Source organism: Myxine glutinosa, chromosome 1, assembly GCF_964187855.1.
Source record: "Myxine glutinosa chromosome 1, kmMyxGlut1.1, whole genome shotgun sequence".
NCBI classification, from domain to species: Eukaryota; Metazoa; Chordata; class Myxini; order Myxiniformes; family Myxinidae; genus Myxine; species Myxine glutinosa.
This window is the reverse complement of record NC_136261.1, coordinates 259,296,537-259,321,852: the sequence shown is the minus strand read 5'-3', so window position 1 is coordinate 259,321,852 and position 25,316 is coordinate 259,296,537. Positions and strand designations below refer to the sequence as shown.

Genomic DNA, 25,316 nt, shown 5'->3' with positions numbered 1-25,316 from the left:
GTCAGAACCTTGAGTGAGCGGTGTCTGGCCTTTCGGTCATGTAGTGTCAGTGTTCTATGTTCATCTGTGGAGGGTGCATGTTCCCGTCGTTGGTAGAGTGCCCAGGCTGTAGCATGGAGTGTCCGCTTCCCATCAGGTGTGTCTTCATTGAAGTCACTGTTGTCCACTGCAAAGAAGACAAACGTCCCTATGCGCATGGTTCTTGGAAAGTATACACCCTGTTCTGTCGTAGACTCTATGACTGAGTTGGCCAGCTGTGTCTCCAACCGCAAGATCCGACTATAATCAGCAGACAGACCGAACCCATGCAGGAAATCCAGAAGCTTCTTGTTTCTGGTGGACTGATGGACTACAATGGCAACGGCAAGCTGCTGTGGCCATTCTAAGCGATGGCGGAATGGTGCATCTGGCTCTTTGGGCTTGTACGTGACTTGGCGTTTTGACTTGTAGCCGTACATGATGTTCTGACTGATGGTTATAACATCTCGATGAATAGTGGCTGAGCGCATAGTCTCTGGCTCAATGCTCGTGGCTGGTCCTTCCAGTAGCCAGCGGAGGAAAGCATAGAGTACTTTGGGTACATGCTTTTCAGCATCATCAGTGTTCATTTCTCCTTCAAATTGCCATGGGTGCTTGTTCTGACAAGCAATGGCACTGCGGAGAACAGAGGCACTCTCAAACAGTTGTTCGATGTTTTTTTCATTTGTCTTCGTCATTGCATCTTCGACAGCTGCATCACGCACGGCAGTGGAGAATACACAGTCTGACTCGTTTCGACGTTTTGGTTTCATGAAGTGAACGTCATCAATGTGAGAGTTGATTTTCTCCTTCATGCCTTGGGTAGTAGGTGATGGGACATTGTGCACACCATTATTGTCAAGAATCCTGGAGTAAACCGACTTCAGGTCAGACATGTTGAGAATTTCACCAGCTTGGAGTAGAGAGCGAACAAGGCTGACAAACTCAATGTCTGCGGCTATTTTGATAACATTAGTTTCTTGCAGTATGTGTTCTTTGTCATCACTTGATGTCCCACTCTTGGGAGCACGTTGGACATTCTGCACCCAGCATGGGAGATGATACTTGACGTCGATCGCATGAGCATCATGTGCACTGATGGCAGCACTCAGCTGAACTTTCCACTTGTGGTTGCTGCCTTCTTCAACAGCTTTCTTCAGCTGTTTACCTGCGTTGAACGTGCATACAACATGTACACTTTCCTTAGTGACCTCTTGACAGAAGAAACAAAGGTCTCTGTTGAATGGAGTTGATGATGAACGTGTGAAGCGAAGAGTCTCGTCTTGCGTAGAACCTGAGGTACTTGCAGCGGCAGGTGCAGAAGAAGGACGTCCACACCTCTTATGAAGATGCTGGGTGTCGCCATGTTCGCAGGCTTTCTGGTGGCGAACTCTAGCACGCTCCAGGTGAGCAGTGTTGCATGTAGATCCATAACATGCCCGGTGCCACTTTGCTTTATTGTTCCTCAAGTCAGTGGCAGTGAAACAGCTTAATCGTTCGCTGATCTGTTTGAAGTCGGCATCACCATATCGTGCCCTCTCCTGGATGAACTGGAGAAACTTTGCATATGAGCCCAGTGCTGGCTCAGTCACTAGTGCACCTTGGGGATCCTGGCACTGAATGCAAAGTGTGAAATCAGTTTCTTTCTTGGTTTTCTTGCTTTTTGGCTCCATCATAGCTCAGGGTCACGAATCTGGAACATACAAATAACAAATAACAATTAAGATAGATGTGCATTAAGTTAGATTTTGGACACTGGTTCGGCTGTGCCATAAAAACCTATTTTTATCCCTTGTAGGTTATTAAAGAAGGTTTCATTCAATTCTCTATCCCCAAAAATGTACAACTGGACACCAGAATCGAAACTCTAGGTCATTTAGAAGCCAAGATAATGGAATTTTACGTTTTCGACATCCGCCATTTTGAAAATCCAAAATGGCCGCCATAAAGAACTTGAAACAATTGGAGACATATTTTTTCTAGAACTTATATCATCCCTAAAGACAGCCCAACCAGTGTCCAAAAATTAACAAGCAATTTCACCGGGCATTTCAATCTGCTACATTGGCCCCCCCACTAATAAACGAAAATCCGCGAAGTAGCGACCATATATATATATATTTTTTATATATATTTTAAAGCATTATGAACTCCCCACACTCTTATTAACCTTTCCCATACTCTTATAAACACTTCCTATACTCTTAAACACTTTTTACACTCTTAAACATACGTAATTTTAACAACATATAAAATTCTAATGGGTACTCACCATTGAAGATACTGCAGCTACCCATGGGTTCCCCAAGCAAGACCAGCATCAGAATCTCCTTGCTCCAGCCGGTGACGTCACCGGCGGGGATTCCCGGCGCGAGAGTGGCTGGTCACGTGACCGCTAAAGCGTGCCGCGCTTTGCGGGTATAATCAGCTACACCTGTTGATCACGTGACCACCGATTCACCGAAGCAGGCCACGCTTGAGAGGCGTGGCTTTCGGTTTCTGGTTGTGCTTTATAATGCAGCCCGATAAATGGGCTTTTCAGTGTTCCCGAGTTGGTTTGGAGAATAAATATCTTCTCGGACGAGTTTGTGTCTTGCCCATCATTTCGTCCGTATCAAGCAAGAGCCCCGGCTCTTCAATACTACAACTTGCGTGATGAAGATGATGATGAATTAGCTGTGCAGTACTGATGACGATGAAGGTGATGACGATGATGAATGTACTGGCGTTTTCCATACGCACGACTCTTTGTCTACCCTTCTACTGTACACTATGTACAGTATTTTATTTCTTGTAATATGTTTTAAATACTGTATTTTTCTTATTTCTTTACGTTTTTTAATTTTTTAGGCTAGAAAATGCTTATTTTACCACAAAAATATTTAAAATAATAGTATATAAAAATACATTTATACCACAAAATCCCGCGATATAGCGAAAAATCCGCGATATAATTTTACATATACTAGCGAGAAAAAACCGCGATGTACCGAATCCGCGAAAAGTGAACCGCGATATAGCGAGGGATGACTGTATATATATATATATATATACGTATACAGACTTGGCATTTAATATGGAATATTTTTTTGTGGGGGTGAACTTACTTTTCAAGATGTCTTAGAACCAAAAGTTCATTGGAATTATGTTGAAATTATTCTCGATTTTTTTATGTGACCTTTAAAAGAAACAAAAACCACATTTGACATTTCGAAACAAATAAATTGATCCTTGAAAGTGATGTAAACTGATATCGAACTCAATTCATGGACAGTACTGTGTTAAACTTCTGTAAGTTTTCCAGAAGTATCTCTTTATTTTGCACATTAGCCAACATTTTTTTAAACAAAAACAAAAGTTAAATTACGACTGAGATTACGGACAGTAAAATTACAGTTCAGTACTTCGTGTAACCCCCACGAGCATTCAGGAGAGCACGTACACGTTGAGGCATGCTGTTCACGAGATTTGCCAAGGTTTGGACAGGAATCGCTTGCCATGCAGTGACAATAGCCTGCTGCAATTCACGCACAGAGGTCGGCTGCTGGTCCAAGTGGTCGATTTGCCGCGTTAATTCTGCCCACAAGTTCTCTATCAGATTCATATCCGGGGACATGGCAGGCCACCCCATATGCTCTACACCACGGTCAGCAAGAAAGTGTTGGATCATGCGAGCACGATGAGGCCGTGCATTGTCATCTTGGAAGACAAAGTTTCCTCGATAGGCTGCATGAGCAAATGGAAGCAATGTTTCTTCCAGAATGGCCCTGTACTTGAACTGGTTCAGGTTTCCATTCAGAACAACCAGGTCAGTTTTGCCCCCTGCATGAAAAGCAGCCCAAACGGTCATCCCACCACCTCCAGCTTGGACTCTTGGCATGATACAATCTTTGTTGTATGCTTCATGCACCTGTCTGCGCACTCAGACGCGGCCATCTTGACGATAGACCAGAAATCTAGACTCGTCACTGAAGATCACGTGATTCCAGTGTACTGGCTGCCATTGACGGTGCTCTCTGGCCCACTGCAATCAGCGCTGGCGGTGTTGTCTGGTCAGGCGTGGCTTTCTCAGGGGACGCCTGGCACGATAGCCTGCTTGAACGAGTCGTTGGTTGACTAGCCTTCTGGATACAGGCACATTTGTCAGTTGCTGCCACTCAGCCCTAAGCCGATTAGCTGACGTGGTACGGCCAATGCGGACTAACCGGTGCAGCTGGCGATCGTCCCTCCTTGTGGTTCTGCGGGGACGTCCTGGCCTCGGTATTGGAGGAGAGACACCCCTATGAGCATTTCTTTTCAGGATCTTTGACACCTGACCTTGAGTGATGCCATACTGCCGAGCAATAGCACGCTGTTTCATGCCGTAATTTCGTAAAGCCACCACTCCATGACAAACAGCATTGTCGAGTTGACGGACCATCTCCAGAGGAAGCGGCAATAACTTTTGTAGACGTGCAGCAGTTGTTTTCCACTAATACAGAACGCAACAACCCTTGTATACCCGATTGTGAAGCCAATCATCAAATGCACCTGTCCGTACATTTTGCCACGCCACCTGTGATATAATCCTGTTGTTGACTTCTTGCTGCGACAGACAATCAGTGACATGGTTCTTTGAACAAATAAATCACCAAAGTGTAAAAGAAACTCACCAGATTGATATACTGAGTGAAGAAAGTAAACCCAAGTCAAGAAAAAAAAAATATTCCATATTAAATGCCAAGTCTGTATATATATATATATATATATATATATATATATATATATATATATATATATATATATATATATATATATATATACATACATTGGTGTAAGAAAAGAGTTGTTCCTATGCTCCAGACTGCCTCTTTCTATTCTTTTTTCCTTTCTTCTTTGCAGAATGAATGCAGGTAGCTTGCCTCATTGTGTGTGTTAAGATTGTATAATAATACTCGTTTTGGATAAGTCTGCTCTTTTGGTATCTTTTTACTTTGCTTGTGTTTGCTGTGAATACATTCCCTTTTGCCTTTGATTTGGTTTTGGTGAATAAAGAGCTGTAAATAATGACTTGCAAATAAAGTGCTTTTCACCATTGATTTCCAATAAATAGTCGTGCATTTTCCATCTGCTTCGTTCTTGTTCTTTCTTCCATTGATCTAATATAAGGGTGTAGGTCGTGAATAGCCGGGAGTTATGCCCCACTGTTTCACTTCAGTCGTGTTTAGTCAGCATTCACTCATGGTTCGCTCGGCCATAGTAGAAAGAGTAGTTGGAAGATGGGTGAACACTGAGAGTGCGGTCCTTTGCTGAGGTCATGGGGTGATCAACAGGTAACACGACATAAAGGCGAGAGGACCCTGTTAGGCCCAATTATCCCAACCGACTCCATGGTTGCTTAACCACCTGTCGGGCCGCAGAGTTATCCGTGGGCTGGTGGCTTCAGGACAGGAGGTCATGGAGCAGGTCCGAGGAACCCCCTCATGGTAATCACTGAACCCTGATGCTGTGACAATATATTATATGACGTCGGCCATGATAAAGTAAAGCTTACAGTCTTCGTGTGAGAAATTTCCGAGGTTGACCCAAAGACTCAATAATTCTATGTGCTATTGCCGTAGAAGCGATGAGGTCCTTGGGTGCAAATCCTGGGTTGAGTCACAATTTTTTCACACTAGGCCCATGTCGAAATTTCATCCGGTTTATTATTAGTTGGGGATTCAGACGTCCAAAAAATAGTTGAACTATACACCACGCAATATAACTTGCAGTCTCTTGTAATATAAATAAAGAGGTCTGCTCAGCCAAAGCTCTTGCAAAATTTAGGTTTTGTGAAAAAGGTGATCCCATGTGTATCATGATTGAGAAAAAAAACACGATATTGACAAAAATTACATTTTCCTTGCAGAATAATCAAAATCAAGACACATAACATTATTAGCCCTCATTAGACTTAGCCCGAAACGGAGGGCTTATAGATTGGGTCTTGTCCCTCCATCCGTCCGTGTGTGCATCCGCAACCATATCATGGAGATGTATGGACCAATTTTGTTCATACTTGGCAAAAAGACAAACCATGTTCGTATACATGTGCACATCATTTTGTTTCCACAATGCGATCAAAGATGGCCGACTGGCGGCATATTTTAGTTGTAAAAAAACGATGTTGAACACGTCTTCAAACATTTATCGGACATGCATTTACTGGTCTTGTTCAAACTTGGCACACAGAAAATGAATGATGGCTTACATATGCACGTCATTTTTTTTCGAGATCAGATTCAAGATGGCCAACTTGTGGCCATTTTGTTACTTAAACGTGTCCCCAACCATTTCTCAGACATGCATGAACCGATTTTGTTCAAACTTGGCACAAAGACAACACATGAGAGTATACATGTGCAGAAGATTTATTTTTGTAATCCGACGAAAGATGGCTGACTGGCGGCCTTTAACTCCGAACAACAAAATTACTAAAACCTCGGGGGCTATCACTTTTTATGTCTTTTTCTCCTTGTTTATATACATATTCATTTAACTTTGCATATAGTATGTAAAAAATGCCCACAAAGTTTATACATTTTGAGAAAATAAGAAAAATCAACAAAAAATGTTTAAAAATAAATTATTTTAATTCGATTTCAGTATTTGTATCGCACATTATTGTCCATAATGCAGGTACTACTCGAAATATACATGATATAACAATATAATTGATATCAAAATTACCTCTGATGACCCCTGCATAGATTAGTAAGATTACAACAAACATAGAATAGTGTAGCTGAACATGAGTCCTCATTTGAGCAGTATATCAATCCCTCCCCTCTATTTTTATTTTTGTCCAGGCATATTCTCATGATTTTGTGCATTCATGTCATGTCCTGCGACTCATTTGACATTTCTATTTATATTGTAGAACAACGTATATACATTATTTCATAATGAAACATCATATCGTGAATTCACAAGATTAATACACTTTATTTCTTTGGAATTTGGTATTTTTGTCTTTCTACAAGCCTAGTTTGGCCAACTAGCAACGATTCTTCAAAATCTAAAAACACCAAATCATGAGCCACTATTCAAATCAAAACATATTTAATCACTGTCATTGTCTTGCAAACTCTCCAGGTTGAGGTTGGAAAGTTTGCTCCAGGTTGGAGAGTTTGCTCCAACCTGGCAGGTTGGAGCAAACTCTCCAACCTGCCACACTGGTTTGCATTGGCAGCAAACTTGCAGGCAACACCACACACTTTGCTTTAGACTTTGCACATGAACAACTATGAAGTCATCGATCTGCTCTTTATGCAACGACAGTACTTGCTCTGTTTTGCAAATGATGGCTTTGTTTGTCCATCATAATTGGCACCAGTGTACCATCCAAATGACAATGCCTCTGGGAGTATTGGGTCAAACTCATGCGCTCCTTTACTAACTGCCATTTGGTGCAATCCGCGCAGCATATGGAAGTAGAAGGCACATTCCATTGGTGGTAGACTATGTAGATCACCCTTTGTTGTGGCAAACATGTGTGTTCAAAATTCATTAAAATCACCTTCAAATTGTGCATACAGTAAAGCCCCTTGAAGAAAACCTTTGCTGTATTTTGAACTTCTGTATTTACCATCTAGATTGCTATTTCGTTCACCATAATGTGCCAAAGCTTGCAAAATGGCAACATTCTCAAGGGCAAATTTCATTGCACGTTTCTTGCTGTGATGAAATGCATAGCTCACAGTATCACAACCACTCAAAATGTGTGCACTTAGCAGGACTGATGTGACAGATGAATCAGCATTGCACACACTGGTTAGATCAGCAGCAATTTTGTGACAGGAAAAATACAAATATGTGACTTGTCAAATCACACCTCGTCTCAGAAAGGAATGCGCATACAGCAGTACAAGGCCATCAATAGCACATCTGTATCTGTCACATGCACAGCACCCTCTGATATCCATAAATACATACACAGAATGTAACATGTGTGAAGATACGGCTATCAGCATCTTCATGAGCTACGCATGATATCCCAGGAAGCTTGAATGGGTCATTTGACTTCAACAGAACAGTTTGAATCTTTCCTCACTTTTCAAACTTTTGTTGAGGTCAACATCATATCTGTCACCGACAAAATTGATACAGTCACAAGTGCTGGCATCGAAGCCAGTATTTTCTCTAAATACTTCTTTGGAGCTCACCAAACATTAAGCAGCCATGATCTTGATATCGTTGAACAAATTGCATTGTGGAGATTACAAACACGGTTCAAAGATCCGAGGGAGCAGGATTATTTTCTCGTACCCATGAATCACCAAGGTGATTCTTTACGGCAGCTATGCAGTCAGATTTGTGCCCTTTGCACATGATGTAACCTTCCTTGGAATCTTGATCAGGTTTAAAAACACATGATGGATACGTTGTCCATTCATAACTGAAAGTGTCTACCTTTTTATCATTATACAGTTCTTCAACAAAGTACAAATTATCTAAGAAGGAAGAGTCTGGGACTGGGTAGTTCCATATTCTTTCCATTTCCTAATGATGGGGCTCACTGTGCTCTTGGGAACTTTCAACTCTCTAGAAATTGTTTTATACCCTTCCCCAGATATATGCCTCCTCACAATTCTATCTCGGAGTTCTACGGACAGTTCCTTGGACTTCATGTTAGAGTTTCTGCCTCTGATATGCATTGTCAACTGTGCGACATCATATAGAAAGGTGTGTTTCTTTGTAAATCATGTCCAATCAATTGAATTTACCTCAGGTGGACTCCAATCAAGGTGTAGAAACATCTCAAAGATGATCAAGAGAAATGGGAGACACCTGAGCTAAATTTCAAGTGTCATAGCAAACGGTATGAATACTTATGTAAATGTGATATTTCAGTTTTTATTTTTTAATAAATTTGCAAAACTTTCTGAAGTCCTGTTTTCTCTTTGTCATTTTGGGGTATTGAGTGTAGATTGATGAGGAACAAAATGAATCTAAACGATTTCAGCATAAGGCTGCAACATAACAAAATGTGAAAAAAGTGAAGGGGTCTGAATACTTTCTGAATGCACTGTATGCGGTCTGTGTTTGTCTTACTGCCCGACAATGCCCGACTTACTCCTCCCCCCTATGACGAGGGGGGCGACCCATCTTCTCTAGCCACTCCCCTTGTTCGTAATGGCCGCAAATGGCGAAAACCGGTCAGCAGCTGCAGGTAAGGCGCCGTCACGTTGCACAGCAGTTCAGTACTGCAATAAACGGTTGCTGTCAAAGCTCAAGTGGGGGAATCCCTGGAACTTGAGCTGCCATGGATCATCGAAGGGGCCTATGCTTTATTTCGTTTGATGCAATGCAGAGTCAATCTAGTGGGAAACACATATTTAGCCTACATAGAATAAGGAAATAAACTATTTAAAAAGATATATCGTGGCCTGTGTGTAAGTTTCATGGAATTAACTAGGAGGATGGCTGCGACCATTATTTACATTACGAGGGTGTTACACACAACAAAACCATACTTTTCACATTCGTTACACTTTCTCCAAAATTGTTACACTTCTCAAAACCGTGACACTTCTCAAATTCGTTACACTGCACCCTCCTTTCTTCAGGCCCGTCTCGGGCCTACAAAACTTTAACTTAGTGTGACACGTAGGTGTAATTCCCTCTACAATTAACCTGACCCTGAGTGTGACAATCTTAAAACACAAATAAGTATGTCCCCCTATTGCATTGCACCCTGTCTAACAGACTCAAGCCCACAGCTAACCGAATTACGGAATTGTTCTCAAACTATACATTTACGGTGGGGAGCATTATTTACAGTGACGTTATTTCTTATTTACAACGCAACCCAGGACCTGTGTTTTTTTTTTTTTTTTAGGGAACAAGAAAAATAAATTCCTGTTGGGAGGGAGGAGACAACACGCATTGCATCGATGCACCAGTACCAATACCACCAAAGCACCCAAAAGCACCACCAAGCACCACAAAAGCACCAAAAGCACCACTCGGTGCACAGTCACCACGGTTCATAATAAACACAACAAAACAACTGGTGGTGGTCTTCTCTTTCTCTGCTGGGCCGATGTTCTTCCTGAAGTCTTCTGGCTTCATGCGGCCTACTTGGAAATAATAAAAAGCACAACTTGTGTTCATTTTTATTTAGGGCCGCAGGGGCCAACTAAGGGTGGTCCACCTGTTTGGCATAGGTGCCGCCTTACCGAGGTCCGCAAGCAAGATTCCCTGGCCACTATGGCGGTCTCCAACAGAGGTGCCCTGCCCCAGAACCTGGGGTCCATCAAGTGGTACTTGGCCGCAGAACAGCGGTCCATAAAGTGGTACATCAACGCAATGCATGCTGGTTCTGAGAATCTCGTGCGCACAATGGCCATCTCACGCACGCTCCCCTCGGCGCCCAATGGCGCACAGGTCCTCAAGTGGGAGACAAAAGGGGGGAAGACAAATGAGCGAGGGGTAAGGTCACAAGGGTACACGTCAATAAAGGCAATGCAGGGTGAAGTGCGTACGGAGAGCGAAGTGAGAAAAACTCGTCCCTACCGTACGTCACCCCCCCTGTCACCTACACTACCCTTGCCCTTACCCCATATTTACAAGAATTTACACCTTTACAAATTCGTCTCTACGTCTTGTCTTCCCCATCTTTCCCTTCTACACCAAATTCGTCTCCAATCCCTCTACTTCAAAATTTGCCATCACCAATTCATCATCAATCCTCATAAGGAGGGAGAGCTGGAATTACGCCCAATGTCACACCCACGTCATGATGCGTCTCACAATCCAAAACATTTGCATTAATGAAAAATAATAAAACATGGCATGGTGTGGAGTTACCTCATCTCAGGTGAGTGGATGCAGATGGTGCAAGGAGACTCCAATCCTAACTATCCTCTAAATGACCTTAACACTCTTTACACTACCCGGGGTCTTTCCCTGCCAATCCATTGGCCACTTACACTATGGGTTCTAACAACCATTTCCCATTGACCAAACTGTGGTGCTTCTCAATTTGGGGTCTCACTCCCCCGATTCATCTCCCGGTGCCCTCGCACAATTTCTGGGCTGCGACGTGTAGCTCTCCCAGCAGGTCTACCCACCTTCACACCTCCACCACTGCAGTTGCCACCCGAGCTTACCTGCTCCTTACCTAACCTATCTAATTTGGGAAGGCCCCTCCTGGCTCTGTCACCCCACTCGGTGCCCTCTGGCACTGGGCTACCCGGGTCCGTCCTCCGGATCCTCGGGCCCCATCCACAACTACCGGCTCCCAGAGCCCACCTGCGGCCTCACCTGGCCGACATCCTCACAGTGGTGGAGTGCCCAAACCAACTACACACACTAACAGGCTACACGCCCAGCCATTTCCACAACACTAATGCACCCATCCAATCACCATTCTTCCACCCGCACCACAGATGCCAATATCCAACCACAATTTACCTATACCCTCTACCTAACACTTACTCTACCCGCCCCGGGTATCCGTGATGGGGTCCACTCTTCCCCCATTCACACCTTCGCACCATCCACTCCACTCCACAATTTCCACCATACTCACTCCACGACCATCCATTCCAATACTCCATTTATTCCACACTACCATTCTCCATACCTGTTGTTGCACACCTGTGCACTCACACCTGGTGCCACCTGCACCCTCCTCCTCTTCCTGGACCATTGGGTCAGCACAATGCACAATCACCTTCACTCACTCATACACTGCTCCATACACCTGTTCAGTTGCACACCTGTTCAATCCTCAAACACACGGCATCATCTCATCTAACTACTCCCCTCTGAAACTTGCGCTTCCCAGTCGTCCCTTTAAACTATTGCGCTCCCTCGTCATTATCATCCACACTAATCTACCTGCGTCCCCACTACAGGTATCCTTGTCACTACCTAACCTTAACGTCACCTAATGTCATCTTCTTGGTCCCTACACACAATATCCTAACCCACCCGGGCTAGTTTTCACTGCCATCAACCCCATAAACTAGTGCTCCTTTGCCCCCCGTCTGTGAGGGATGGTGGATTTGCCATCCCACCACATCGGGGGTCTCACTATAAATTTTGTTCGTCCAAATTCAATAAATCAAAAATTTGCCAATCACTCTACCATCATCAAATTTTGCTTTTTTCTAATTTCGGGGCCAAAACACTATCCTCATCACCCTTCTACTTATTAGATCCTCTCGGTGCGCCAATTCCCTTCCAAAGCTCGGCTTTGTACAGCCGAGCAATGAACGCGGGTTCTTTGGTGCCGGCGGCTGGATGCGTCCGGCACTCGGTGCAGGGACGGGGGCTTACCCGTGCCGAGATCCCACGCACCACCTCGGCGCGGAGCCATCCAATTGCCCGATCTCGACCTGCCGGAACGTCTCAATAAAAAGTGATCGCCATGACGACCCTTGCTATCGGGCTGCCCGCTCCGCCTAGTGGAGCCCGGACGCGGCCGTTCCAAGCGAGGCACAGCGTGGATCGCGTACGGCGGTCCTTTCGAACCCGCCGTGGCTCGGATCCCCGCTTGTTCTCGCGGCACGTGAAGCCCGGCACGCACCGAGGGCCCGATTCGTCTATAAGTCTCTCTAACCGCTAACCCGGTTACCGTCGATGCCTCACCTGCATGCTTACATGCATACGCTACCCCTTTCTTGCTCATACATCCAGCCGTTTCTCTGCTCTTGGTCATTGCACCTTCTCTTACACACCCAGGTACACTCATTCCACTCACAGACTTGGTCACACACCTGACCACCGAACACCTTGGCACACATTCGTCGCTCGCACACCTCACCAACACAACTCTTCGCGCCCCCTCCTCGGTCACCTCCTCTGTGACAATTACAGGTGTGCTCTCACTCGCACACCCAACCACGTGCCTCACGACCAACTCAAGTGTGCATTCCCACACACGCTCTACCATTCCAGGTGTGCATCCTTCCATTCCAGGTGTACATCCTCGCTCACCTGTCACAACTAACTCACGCTCCGTGCCACTCTCACTACTTTCACCTCCACTCTCGGTCGCGCACTCACCCTTACTCTCGACCGCGCACTCTTTTCTCATGCCCCTGTCCGTTACACACCTTTCTCGCGCATGCTCTTGCGCACACTCTTTCGTTACATCCTCTGTAACTCTCACCACAGGCGTGCATTCTCCTTCACTCTTGACAGTGCACTTTTTCCCCATGCACCTGTCCGTTACACACCTTTTTCGCGCATCCTCTTGCGCACACTCTTTCGTTACTTCCTCCGTAACACTCGCCACACCGCGCTTCCATGTGCTCCCTCGCACACGCGCTACGACTGACTCACTCTCGACAGCACACTCACTGGTCGGCGCGCACTTTTTCCTCACACACCCCATGGTCGGACATTCTTGCACACCTCGTTTTTCGCACACCAGACCTGTCGCACACTTCACCAACGGCCTTTCACGAACACCCGGATCCAAACCAATCCCCAAGCCGACTGAAGCTTTCCTCACATCATATACATTGCCAAATATTTCGCCACTCACCTTGGCACCTCGTCTCCGCACCTCTTTTGCCACCTGCACACCCTTTATTTGGTTAGTGAGCAACACATCATGAGTTGAGCACCGACCTTGTACATATTCCATCACCTCCTCCTGTATTTCTCTCTTAGTTTCTGTCCGTCTCTTCTTAATTTCACTCACCTCTTCTTCCACTTCCTCTAATTTTTGCTTCACCTCTTTTATTTCCCGGTGCGTCTCCTCAAGTTCGTCCTCTAAGGCTACCGTGACCGTCTCTATGTGCATCCTCACCTGCCGGTCCTTTGTCTCCATTACCTCTGTCACCTCGTCCAACCTCATTGTCAGTCCCTCACGTACCATCTGACATTGCCTCTGTGTCGCTATTAAGTCTTCCTTGATGTCTCTTTGTGTCGCTTTTAACCCTCCTAGTACCGCAGTGTTCTTTTGAACCTGCTCCACTAACTCCGTCTGTCCCTCTGTCAGCTGTTCCACCTCCTCCGTCAGATCTTCTATTCCCCCTTGGAACTTTGCCGTCCCATTTCTCACCTCTTTCTCCATACGCTTCTCACCTCGCTTTACCTCCTCGCGTAGCCCCGAAACCTCCTCACTTACACCTCGTCGTATCCCCTCTTTCATCTCCTCCATCTCTTTTGTAGATGCCACCCTCATCTGTCCCAATTCATCCCTCTGAGCATCCAGTTTACTTTCTAACCCGATTTGCACCTCCTCTATCTGGTTCTCCATTCGTTTGATTTCCCTGGCAGATTGTTCCCCTATTTCCCGCAATTTGTCTTCCATCCTATTTTCTAACCCCATTAACCCATTTTTCACCCCCTCTAACCCATTGTCTAATCCCTCAAATTTCTTGTCTAATCCCTTAAGATTATTGTCTAACCCCTCAAATTTAGCTTCTAGCCGTTCCCCCATTTCTCCCCCCATTTCCCCCATTTTGTCCCCCATCCTGTTTTCCATCCCTTTGAAATTATCGTCTGTTTTTACCATAAAGGCCATCATCTGTTTCATAAACAGGTTCAAATCCATTGGCATCTCGGGTTCGGCTACCGCGACCATGGGCGCGGCTACATTTGGTGCCGCAACAACCATGTGCGCGAGGACGCCATCTTGTGCGCCCGAAACCTCGTGCGCGAGGACGCCATTTTGTGCATCTGATACCCCCTCAACCACATCCTCCATATACATTTCCCCGAGGTCCTGGGTTACCCCTAACCCGTCTATCTCCCCCACCGACATCCGATCGCCTTGATTGTCCATGGCGCGATCTCAAAATTCGGGTTTTATAAAACAACGAAATTTCGGCAGCTCGTAATTTTGACCAAATTTTTTTTTCTACACGTTTTTAAAATTTGGTTCGGGCCTCGTATCCCACTCCTAGACACCAATTGTTACGGACGCGGTTAAGATGTTATTATGGGCCGAGCGGATGGTCCACCGCGACCGTTACAGGATCCCCGATTGGCCCGACTCCCCCAACGTTGACCAGATCGCACCACAGATATTCAATTTGGAAACCTCTAAAGCGACCGAAAGAGAAGGAAGAGAGAAGAAGACAGAGTACGGAGGAATAACAGGATTTATTATACACACAAGCAAAAAGAAGGAGCGATCAAAGTTATTTACAAGCAATGGATGGAAGAAGCAGTCACACAGTGAATCGTTAGCTTATACTAGTCAATTTACTTAACCCCAGGACAACGATTAGGACAGACGACGTTCACACTTACACGGGGGATATTGCAGGCAGGTATGGCTTGAGGATGGATGGTTGTTTTGGGAGGCAATGGAGGGTCCAGCGTGGATTGCTGCCTGGCACGTCCTTTTCGTGGCCTGCGGCCCCTTAGCTGCCCCCTTAGCTGCAGCGCAGCTGGTCGCACGATGGCTCGCACACAACTGCTCGTTCAGGCGTCTTCCTTCTCCCCAGCAACAACGAGCGACAGCAAGCAAGAGGACGGGGTCAGAGCAAGAGGGTGGAGTGCGTCCCGCGGCGGCTGATATTGGTTTTTCGCCGAACCTTCACGCACTTTCTCGGGGGTTCCCGCTCCGCCCTCTCTTAGCCAAACCCCTTGTTCTGGGTTGGATGAGCGGGGCCGACTTACTCCTCCCCCCTATGACGAGGGGGGCGACCCATCTTCTCTAGCCACTCCCCTTGTTCGTAATGGCTGCAAATGGCGAAAACCGGTCAGCAGCTGCAGGTAAGGCGCCGTCACGTTGCACAGCAGTTCAGTACTGCAATAAACGGTTGCTGTCAAAGCTCAAGTGGGGGAATCCCTGGCACTTGAGCTGCCATGGATCATCGGAGGGGCCTACGCTTTATTTCGTTTGATGCAATGCAGAGTCAATCTAGTGGGAAACACATATTTAGCCTACATAGAATAAGGAAATAAACTATTTAAAAAGATATATCGTGGCCTGTGTGTAAGTTTCATGGAATTAACTAGGAGGACGGCTGCGACCATTATTTACATTACGAGGGTGTTACACACAACAAAACCATACTTTTCACATTCGTTACACTTTCTCCAAAATTGTTACACTTCTCAAAACCGTTACACTTCTCAAATTCGTTACAATATATATATATATATATATATATATATATATATATATATATATATATATATATATATATATATATATATATATATATATATATGTATATATATATATATATATATGTATATATATATATACATATATATACATATATATATACATATATATATATATATATATATATATATATATATATATATATATATATATATATATATATATATATATATATATATATATATATATATATATATATATATATATATATATATATATATATACAGTCATGTGAAAAAGTAAGTACACCCCATGTAAAGTTTTGACTTTTTCAACATATTTCAACATACAGCTATTTGATCTTCATTTCAACAATATTGATAGATAAAGGTGATATAATCTATCTATAATTCCAGTAATCTCTGTCTGTCTGTCTGTACGTTTGTCTGTGACCGCTGTTTCTCGACAACCACGGGTCCGATATACTTTTAACTTGCCAGGTATATTGCTGGGGACCCGAGGATGTGCCTTTTCAAGGTTTCATATTAATCGGACAATTACTTACCGAGCTATGTCCAAAAAACGATTCAACCAATCAGAGAGCAGCGAACGATCGCGTGTGCCGAACGTGGCGGGCACACTCTGCCTCGGATGGCACATTTGAGAGCGTATTCATTTATTTCACGTTTGCAAACTATGTTGGCGTTAAACTATGTTTTACAACTAATAAAAACGAATTTGCGATTCATTCGCTTTCCTGCGCGTTTGTGCACGCGATGGCGATTTCTTTACCAAACTCCGGAAGCCGTTCGCTTTGGACCAAACCATTGCATGTAAATAGAGGGGGGGGATTGTCACCACTCGCAAGCCGTTCGCTTTGGACCAAACCATTTCATGTAAATAGAGGGGGGGGATATAATTTTAGATATAGATATAGTACGGGCATGCCCTAGTATAACAAATATCATGAAACATTTACGTTTTGTAGTCCATTGTATAATTTAAATAAACATAAATGCAAATTTCGCATGTGGAAAAAGTAAGTACACCCCTACATTTATCACTACTTCAAATACCTAAAATTAGAATCAGGTGCACCAGCTCAGGTGCAAATGATTAGAACATCGTTGGAGAGGATCTTGGAGGAACCTGTCTTATTTAAACCTCAGACATTTAGTTTGGTTTTCTCTTTGTTGTTGAAGTGTGCGGTGTCACAATGCCTAAATCAAAAGAGCTCTCTGATGCCTTCAGAAAGAAGGTTATAGATGCCTACGAGTCTGGGAAGGGATTTAAAAAGATCTCCAAACAATTTGAAATCAATCATTCGACTGTCCATAAGATCATCTACAAGTGGAGAAGATTCCAAACAACTGCCAACTTGTTCAGGGCAGGCCGCCCCAGCAAGTTCAGCCCGAGAGCAGACCGCAAGATGCTGAAAGAAAACTCTAAGAACCCCAGAATGTCATCACGGGACCTACAGGTAGCTCTTGCCACTGTTTATGTCAAAGTGCACGAGTCTACCATTAGAAAGAGGCTGCGCAAATTTGATCGACATGGGAGGTGTGGCAGGAGGAAACCTTTGCTGTCCAGAAAGAACATCAGGGCAAGACTAAAGTTTGCCAATGAACACCTATGCAAAGACCAGCACTTCTGGAACAATGTGCTCTGGACAAATGAGTCAAAGGTAGAGCTATTTGGCCACAGTACCAGAAGACATGTTTGGCAAAAACCAAAGACAGCATTTGACCACAAGAACCCGATACCAACTGCAAAGCATGGTGGTGGAAATATTATGGTTTGGGGCAGCTTTGCTGCATCAGGGCCTTGGCAGCTCACCATCATCGAATCCACTATGAATTCTTCATTGTACCAGAGGGTGCTTGAGGATAATGTGAGGCCATCTGTCGGAAAGTTGAAGCTCAACCGAAGGTGGACCTTGCAACATGACAATGACCCTAAACATACCAGTAAATCCACCAAGGAATGGCTGAAAAGAAAGAAATGGAGGGTTCTGGAATGGCCAAGTTAAAGCCCAGATCTAAATCCCATCGAGATGTGGGGGGATTTGAAACGAGCTGTGCATGCAATTGTGCATGCTGTGCAACAATTTTTTGTTTAATAAATTACTGCAAAGTCAATTTTACATTGTTTTGTTGTTCAATTAGATCACCTTTATCTTTTGATACTGTTTAAATGAAGATCAAATATTGATATGTCCACATATGTTAAAAAGATTTTTTTTTAATTTCATGGAGTTTACTTACTTTTTCCACATGCGAAATTTGCATTTATGTTTATTTCAATTATACAATGGACTACAAAATGTAAATGTTTCATGATATTTGTTATATTATATCACCTTTATCTATCAATATTGTTGAAATGAGATCAAATAGCTGTATGTTGAAATATGTTGAAAAAGTCAAAACTTTACATAGGGTGTACTTACTTTTTCACGTGACTGTATATATATACGTATATATATTTAAGAAACAGGAAGTAAATTCCTGCGTGGGGCTCGTGTGAAAAAATCTTGACTCGAACCCACGGACCTCATCACTTACGTGGTGACAGCCCACTGAGCTATTGAGTCTCCGGGATATCCTCAGAGATTTCTCACAGTAACACTGCGAGCTTTAAAATGGCTGATGTCTTACATGCCTGCTAGGCAGACCCCAGATGTGAGTGTATGTATGTGTATGTAAGTGCGTGAAAGTGCATTGAAGATGAACTCATCTAACAATTTAAGAAACAGGAAGTAAATTCCTGTGTGGGGCTAGTTCATGGATGGTTGCTGTGTTCGGGGAGGATGCACCTTATTATGTCACAAGTTTTTTTTTGTATACTTAGTAGAAGCTCGTATAAGAGCAAACAAATAGAACATATAATAAAGGGAGCAGGAGACAAGAGGGGAAAAGAGAGGGAAGCACAACAGCAGAAGGGAACAGGGACACCAGGATACCTGTGGAAGAGAGAGCGTTGGGGGCGGGGTACATGGGATAAAGAAGATGGACACGACAGGGCTTTCAGGAAAGAAAACAGGGAATTTTAAGGTGGTGGGTTTGGGGGTTTATTAACGGGGGTAGAAAATATCAAGGTTTTGGATGGGGGAAGAAAAGACATGGTTGTGAACAGCTGTTTTGAAGACCTGGAGGGAGGAGTGGGATTGAAGAGAGTGTGGGAGTTTGTACCAGAGGAGGGGTGGGGGGGGGGGGGGAAGAGGAATGAAAGAGTGAAGATGAGCAGAGAGTCTCGATTTTTGCAGTTTCACCAGAAGAGGGTTGCTAAAAGATCTTGTGCGTCGTGAAGGAATATTTGAGGGACCGAGCACAGAAATAGCAGAGAGTGCAAGGCTGGAGAGGATTCGGTAGAAGACAGAAAGACCACCAACCTGTCTGTGGTGAGAGAGAGAGAAAGGTCCTCAGAATCAACTTCATCACGGAGATACACTACATGACCAAAAGTATACGGACACCCCTTCTAATTAGTGGATTCGGCTATTTCAGCCACACCTCTTGCTGACAGGTACATATAATCAAGCACACAGCCATGCAATCTCCATAGACAAGCATTGGCAGTAGAATGGGCCATACTGAAGAGAATGGGTCAACGTGGCACCGTAATGGGATGCCACCTTTCCAACAAGTCAGTTCGTCAAATTTCTGCCCTGCTAGAGCTGCCCTGGTCAACTGTAAGTGCTGTTATTGTGAAGTGGAAACGTCGAGGAGCAACATCAGCTCAGCCGCAAAATGGTAGGCCACACAAGCTCACAGAACGGGACTGCCGAGGGCTGAAGCACGTAGCGCGTAAAAATTGTCTGTCCTCAGCTGCAACACTCACTACAGAATTACAAACTGCCTCTGGAAGCAATGTCAGCACAAGAACTGTTCATTGGGAGCTTCATGAAAAGGGTTGCCATGACCGAGCAGCTTCAAACAGTCTAAGATCACCATGCGCAATGCCAAGCGTTGGCTCGAGTGGTGTAAAGCTCACCGCCATTGGACTCTGGAGCAGTGGAAACACGTTATCTGGAGTGATGAATCGCGCTTCACCATCTGGCAGTCCGACGGACGAATCTGGGTTTGACGGATGCCAGGAGAACGCTACCTACCCAAATGTATAGTGCCAACTGTAAAGTTGGTGGAGGAGGAATAATGGTCTGGTGCTGTTTTTCATGGTTCGGGCTAAGCCCCTTAGATCCAGTGAAGGGAAATCTTAACACTACAGCATAAAATGACATTCTAGACGATTATGTGCTTCTAACTTTGTAGCAACAGTTTGGGGAAGGCTCTTTCCTGTTTCAGCATGACAATGCCCCCGTGCACAAAGCACAGTCGATACAGAAATGCTTTGTCGAGATCAGTGTGGAAGAACTTGACTGGCCTGTACAGAGCCCTGACCTCAACCCCATCGAACACCTTTGGGTTTTATTGGAACAACGACTGCGAGCCAGGCCTAATCGCCTAACATGAGTGCCCGACCTCACTAATGCTCTTGTGGCTGAATGGAAGCAAATCCCCACAGCAATGTTCCAACATCTAGTGGAAAGCCTTCCCAGAAGAGTGGAGGCTGTTATAGCAGCAAAGGGGGGGCCAAACTCCATATTTATGCCCATGATTTTGGAATGAGATGTGTGATGTTCAGGTGTCCACATACCTTTGGTCATGCAGTGTACCAATGATTCTAAAAGACTTGGTTTCTACAGCGTGAAGCCGAGCTAGGTGTGAGGCAGGAGCAGCAGCCCAGAGAAGAGAGCAGTACTACATCAAGCTGCAGATGTAAGACTTGTATGTGGTGAGAAGCTCCTTAGTGCCCAGAAAGGACTTCGCATGATGGAGGATGCCCATTGGATGACTGGCTTTGGAGGCAGGGTGGGTTGCCAGATCATATCAAAAGCACGAGATATGTCAAGCTCTGATTTCCTGTTTGGCATTGAGGACCTCCATCCATTGTTGAGACAGCAGAAGCAGCATGCCCAGAGTAGAATGACCTGGTCTGGATCCAAATTGATGATCGGAGATCAAGCCATTGGAGAAGAGGAAGTATTTCATATTGGAAGCAATGATGGATTCCATGACCTTGCTGATGATTGGGAGCAGGCTGATTGGTCTATAGTTGCAAGGATCTCTTTTTGCACCTTTTTGTGTAAAGCGGTAATGTTGGCTGATTTCCACGCAGTGGCACAATGAGCGAAGGAGTTTAAATGTAGCAGAGCATTGATGGAAGAATCTCCCAGGTCTGAATGAGACTCAGATGTGAAGAGTCCAAAAACAATCCCTACTGTGGTAAGCATGATAAGGTGTGATTGCTGAATCAAGGTTGCTGAACTTACCAAACAGTTTGAAACTTCTGTTGGAGCATTGATTCCATTATCCATGATGAATATTTTACATCTTTGTTGTTCTTCCAGACATCTTTGTTCTTTCCACTTTTTCACATATCTCTTTATTAGTCCCCTACCAGTGTACACAGGAGGGGACTATATGTTTGCACTCCGTCCCTCCGTCTGTCCGTCTGTCATGCAAAGAACAGTTTTCCGGACTTTTTTTCTAAACTCTTAATGCTAATGATTTCAAACTTGGTACATGGTTTCCTCATGATAAGTTACAGATCAAGTTCGAACTTCACGACGTTTCGATCATGTTTGACAAAGTTATGGCATTTTGAACTTTGGTAATTTCACCAACAGTTTTCCGGACGACAGACTGCCGGTAGGGGACATGTATTGCAGCGCAATACTCAGAATGCTTGTTAGTCCCCTACCAGTGTACATTGGAGGGGACTATGTTTGCACTCCGTCCCTCCATCTGTCAGTCTGTCAGTCTGTCCGTCCGTCCCACAAAGAACAGTTTTCCGGACTTTTTTTCTAAACTCTTAATGTTAGTGATTTCAAACTTGGTACATGGTTTCCTCATGATAAGTTACAGATCAAGTTCGAACTTCACGACGTTTCGGTCATTTTTGACAAAGTTATGGCACTTTGAACTTTGGTAATTTCCCCAACAGTTTTCCGGACGACAGACTGCCGATAGGGGACATGTATTGCAGCGCAATACTCAGAAGTCAGAATGCTTGTTAATCCCCAACCGGTGTACATCGGAGGGGACTATAGGTTTGCACTCCGTCCCTCCGTCTGTCAGTCTGTCAGTCTGTCCGTCCGTCCGTCATGCAAAGAACAGTTTTCCGGACTTTCTTTCTAAACTCTTAATGTTAGTTATTTCAAACTTGGTACATGGTTTCCTCATGATAAGTTACAGATCAAGTTCGAACTTCACGACGTTTCGATAATTTTTGACAAAGTTATGGCACTTTTAACTTTGGTAATTTCCAAAACAGTTTTCCGGACTATAATTTGGAGTGCGGTAAGTCAAAGCTGTTAATACTCCTTGTTTTAACTCCAATTTACATTCTGTTTCCACTTTTAGTGAGAAGTACGGGTCTGTGCAACCATTCATAAACTTTATTTGGTGCAAATTGGATAATTTTAGCCGAGTTACCTCAGACCGTGAGTTGGTAATTATATAATTCACACATAGTGCAATACGTGCAGGCTGCTCCACGGAGCGACCTTGCGGGCTTATTTTAACTCTGATTTACATTCTTTTTCCCCTTTTAGTGAGAAGTAGGGGTCTGTGCAACCATTCATGAACTTTATTTGGTGCAAATCGGAAAATTTTTACCCGAGTTACCTCAGACCGTGAGTTGGTAATTATATAATCCACACATTGCAATACGTGCAGGCTGCTCCACGGAGCGACCTTGCGGGCATATTAGTCCCCTACCAGTGTTTTCCGGACGACAGACTGCCGGTAGGGGACATGTATTGCAGCGCAATACTCAGAATGCTTGTTCATTCTAATTCTTGGGTTTTTTTTTTATTATTTATCTCTTTTACTCTTTATTGCTCTTTCTTTATCTGTTTGTCTAGGAGAAGTGAATTCTTGCAGAATGTTTTCTGTAAGTCTCACTTGGCTGTGCCTGGATGGATTTGAGGGTGGTGGAGTAGTGGCTGAATGACTCGCCATATTTGCTCTTTACTTCTTCAGGTTACTTCTGATGACTCCAAAGCACTATATGTTTTTCCTTTTGATTACCATGGCAAATTCTTCTTTGAGATGGGGATCTCAAATTTTCAGTGCACAAGATCATCACAGAGAGTGGAGTCCATGCAGTAAAGAGTTGCCGGAGCTCTTTAACGCTAATCCAACAGAGTTTTTACCACATATGGTTAATGATTACGAGATATGTGTTCCGCACTGGGACCCTGAAACCAAGACTGAATCAATGCAGTGATAGCACTGGGCAGACCTCCACCCCAAAGATGTTCCACACCGAAATCTCAGCCAGCAAGATTAGTGTCAGAATCTTCTGGGATTCAATTGACTCGGGAAGAGATTCAAATCTTCTGGGATTCAAAAGGTGGGTGCTGCTGATCAATTACATGCCATGCAAAACTACAATCACTGCTCAACTTCAAGCTGCCTTGCTGGCACGGCTACGTGAAGCCAACCACGGAAAATGACTGGAAAATGACGGGGGACGCTGTACAACAATGCACCAGTTCACAAGGCCAGAGTTGTACAGACCACCAATCATCAGTGTGGATTTGAACAGTTGACTCACCCTCACTACATCCCAGACATGACCCTGAGTAATTATTATTTGTTTCTACATTTGAAGTTTATGGCTCTAGGAAGATGGTAAATAGTGAGCTGCATGGTAAATGGTTTCAAGATGATGAGTTATTACTACTTACAGAACAAATGGCTACATAACATTCTATTAAATGGTGATAGATCAGCAAAGGAGGAAGACATTATCTTGCTCTCTTTTGCTCCAACGAAAGATAAACACCTGGAATATCAGCTTCTCAGTGCCTCCTACGGTTCCTACGGTGATTGGCATACCTCAATCAGCATCCAGTTGATCTCCTCACCCATCGTTCCACCTTTCTATCGGAACCCCTGACCCAGGACCCCGATTCAAATCCCACACAACCACATGTCTGTGTATGTGGCATGTCTGCTAATGTCGTCGTAGTACAATGATGTCCACTAATATGTCTTTGTCCAATATGTGGTATATGTACAAGCTCCTCCCTGTGCCTTAGGCCACTGTAAAAAAAATAACCTATGCAGGTGGAAATAGGCATTAAGCAGCAGGTATTATTGAAATATTTCACTTTAATCTGTGCAACTGCGCAGTCACTCGGGTGAGCATTTGGCTCAAACAAAATATCTCCATTGTGCCTTGAAGAATAAGGAAGTGGCAGCCTGCAGATGGGAGTATATGAGTTAAAGACAGGAGGGTTGAGAAAAATTGACTTTGAAACACAGCTTCGAATCTAAGGGGAAAAAGCAAAGCCAAAAAATATGGCGTCTTGTTATCAGCACTTCTCAGGGTTCTGGAATTGTGTGGATATCAGCAGGGATTGATGGATGCATCTCAAATGCTCTGGTTGTGCTGGGACCTTTTAGGGCTTGAAGATGGACTGCTGACTGTTTAAGTGCTTAATTAATGTGCCTGGATGACTTTGATAGACATAAGCTGTTGCTTCAATGGAACCGTGTCAGCATAATAATGACTCCCTTTAAGACGTAGACCTGCTAACGTTACTCAAGAAGAAATTCTAAACGAGGAATAATTGAGTGTGAACGAGTTTGCCGCTATCATTTTCAAAATTGATTTAAGGATGTTCAAATTAAGTATATGTCATGAATCGTAAACTCACCATAACCTCTCAAACACAGAGAAACTGTCTGCGTGGGAAGCCCTCAGTCATCTCAATAGTCAATTAAGTTTTGTTGCAGTGCTTTTGATGTAACACTGATTGTTGCAATCATTTAGAAACAGACATGTAGCTTCAGCTCACCGAGGACTTGAATGATCTTAAAAAAGCATGTACAGGAATATTGATCTTGCCAAATAAATATTCCTGCACCATTCAAAACTGAAGGGACCACAACTACAGGGGATGCCTCTTCGTGGTGGTTGTACCTGTACGCCCCAACGCAAGTCGGCAGACAAATCTTCCCCACTCTTCCCTGCTGTCTGGATTTGGCAGGGCAACACGGTCATGGCCAGAGTGCGACCCTTTCCTAATTGTCTGTCTCTCTTTTCTCCCTTTTTTTTTTTCTCTCTCTCTCTATCTCTCTCTCACACACTCTGTCTCTCTCCCCCCCCCCTACTGGCTGTTTGTGTGTTGGGCATGGCAAGATGGTGGCTGTGTGCAACT

At 44.2% G+C, this 25,316-nt stretch overlaps 1 protein-coding gene across 1 annotated transcript in view; it reads right to left on the bottom strand.

The window, feature by feature from the left end:
• Positions 1–700: 700 nt before the first annotated feature.
• LOC144889791 (uncharacterized) overlaps positions 701–25,316 on the bottom strand; it is a 107,725-nt gene continuing 83,109 nt past the window's right edge. Inside the window, exon 2 of the mRNA XM_078770992.1 lies at positions 701–1,711. Within this exon, the coding sequence (XP_078627118.1) occupies positions 1,691–1,711 (21 nt within the window). The 3' untranslated portion in view covers positions 701–1,690. The remainder of the gene's footprint in view (positions 1,712–25,316) is intronic.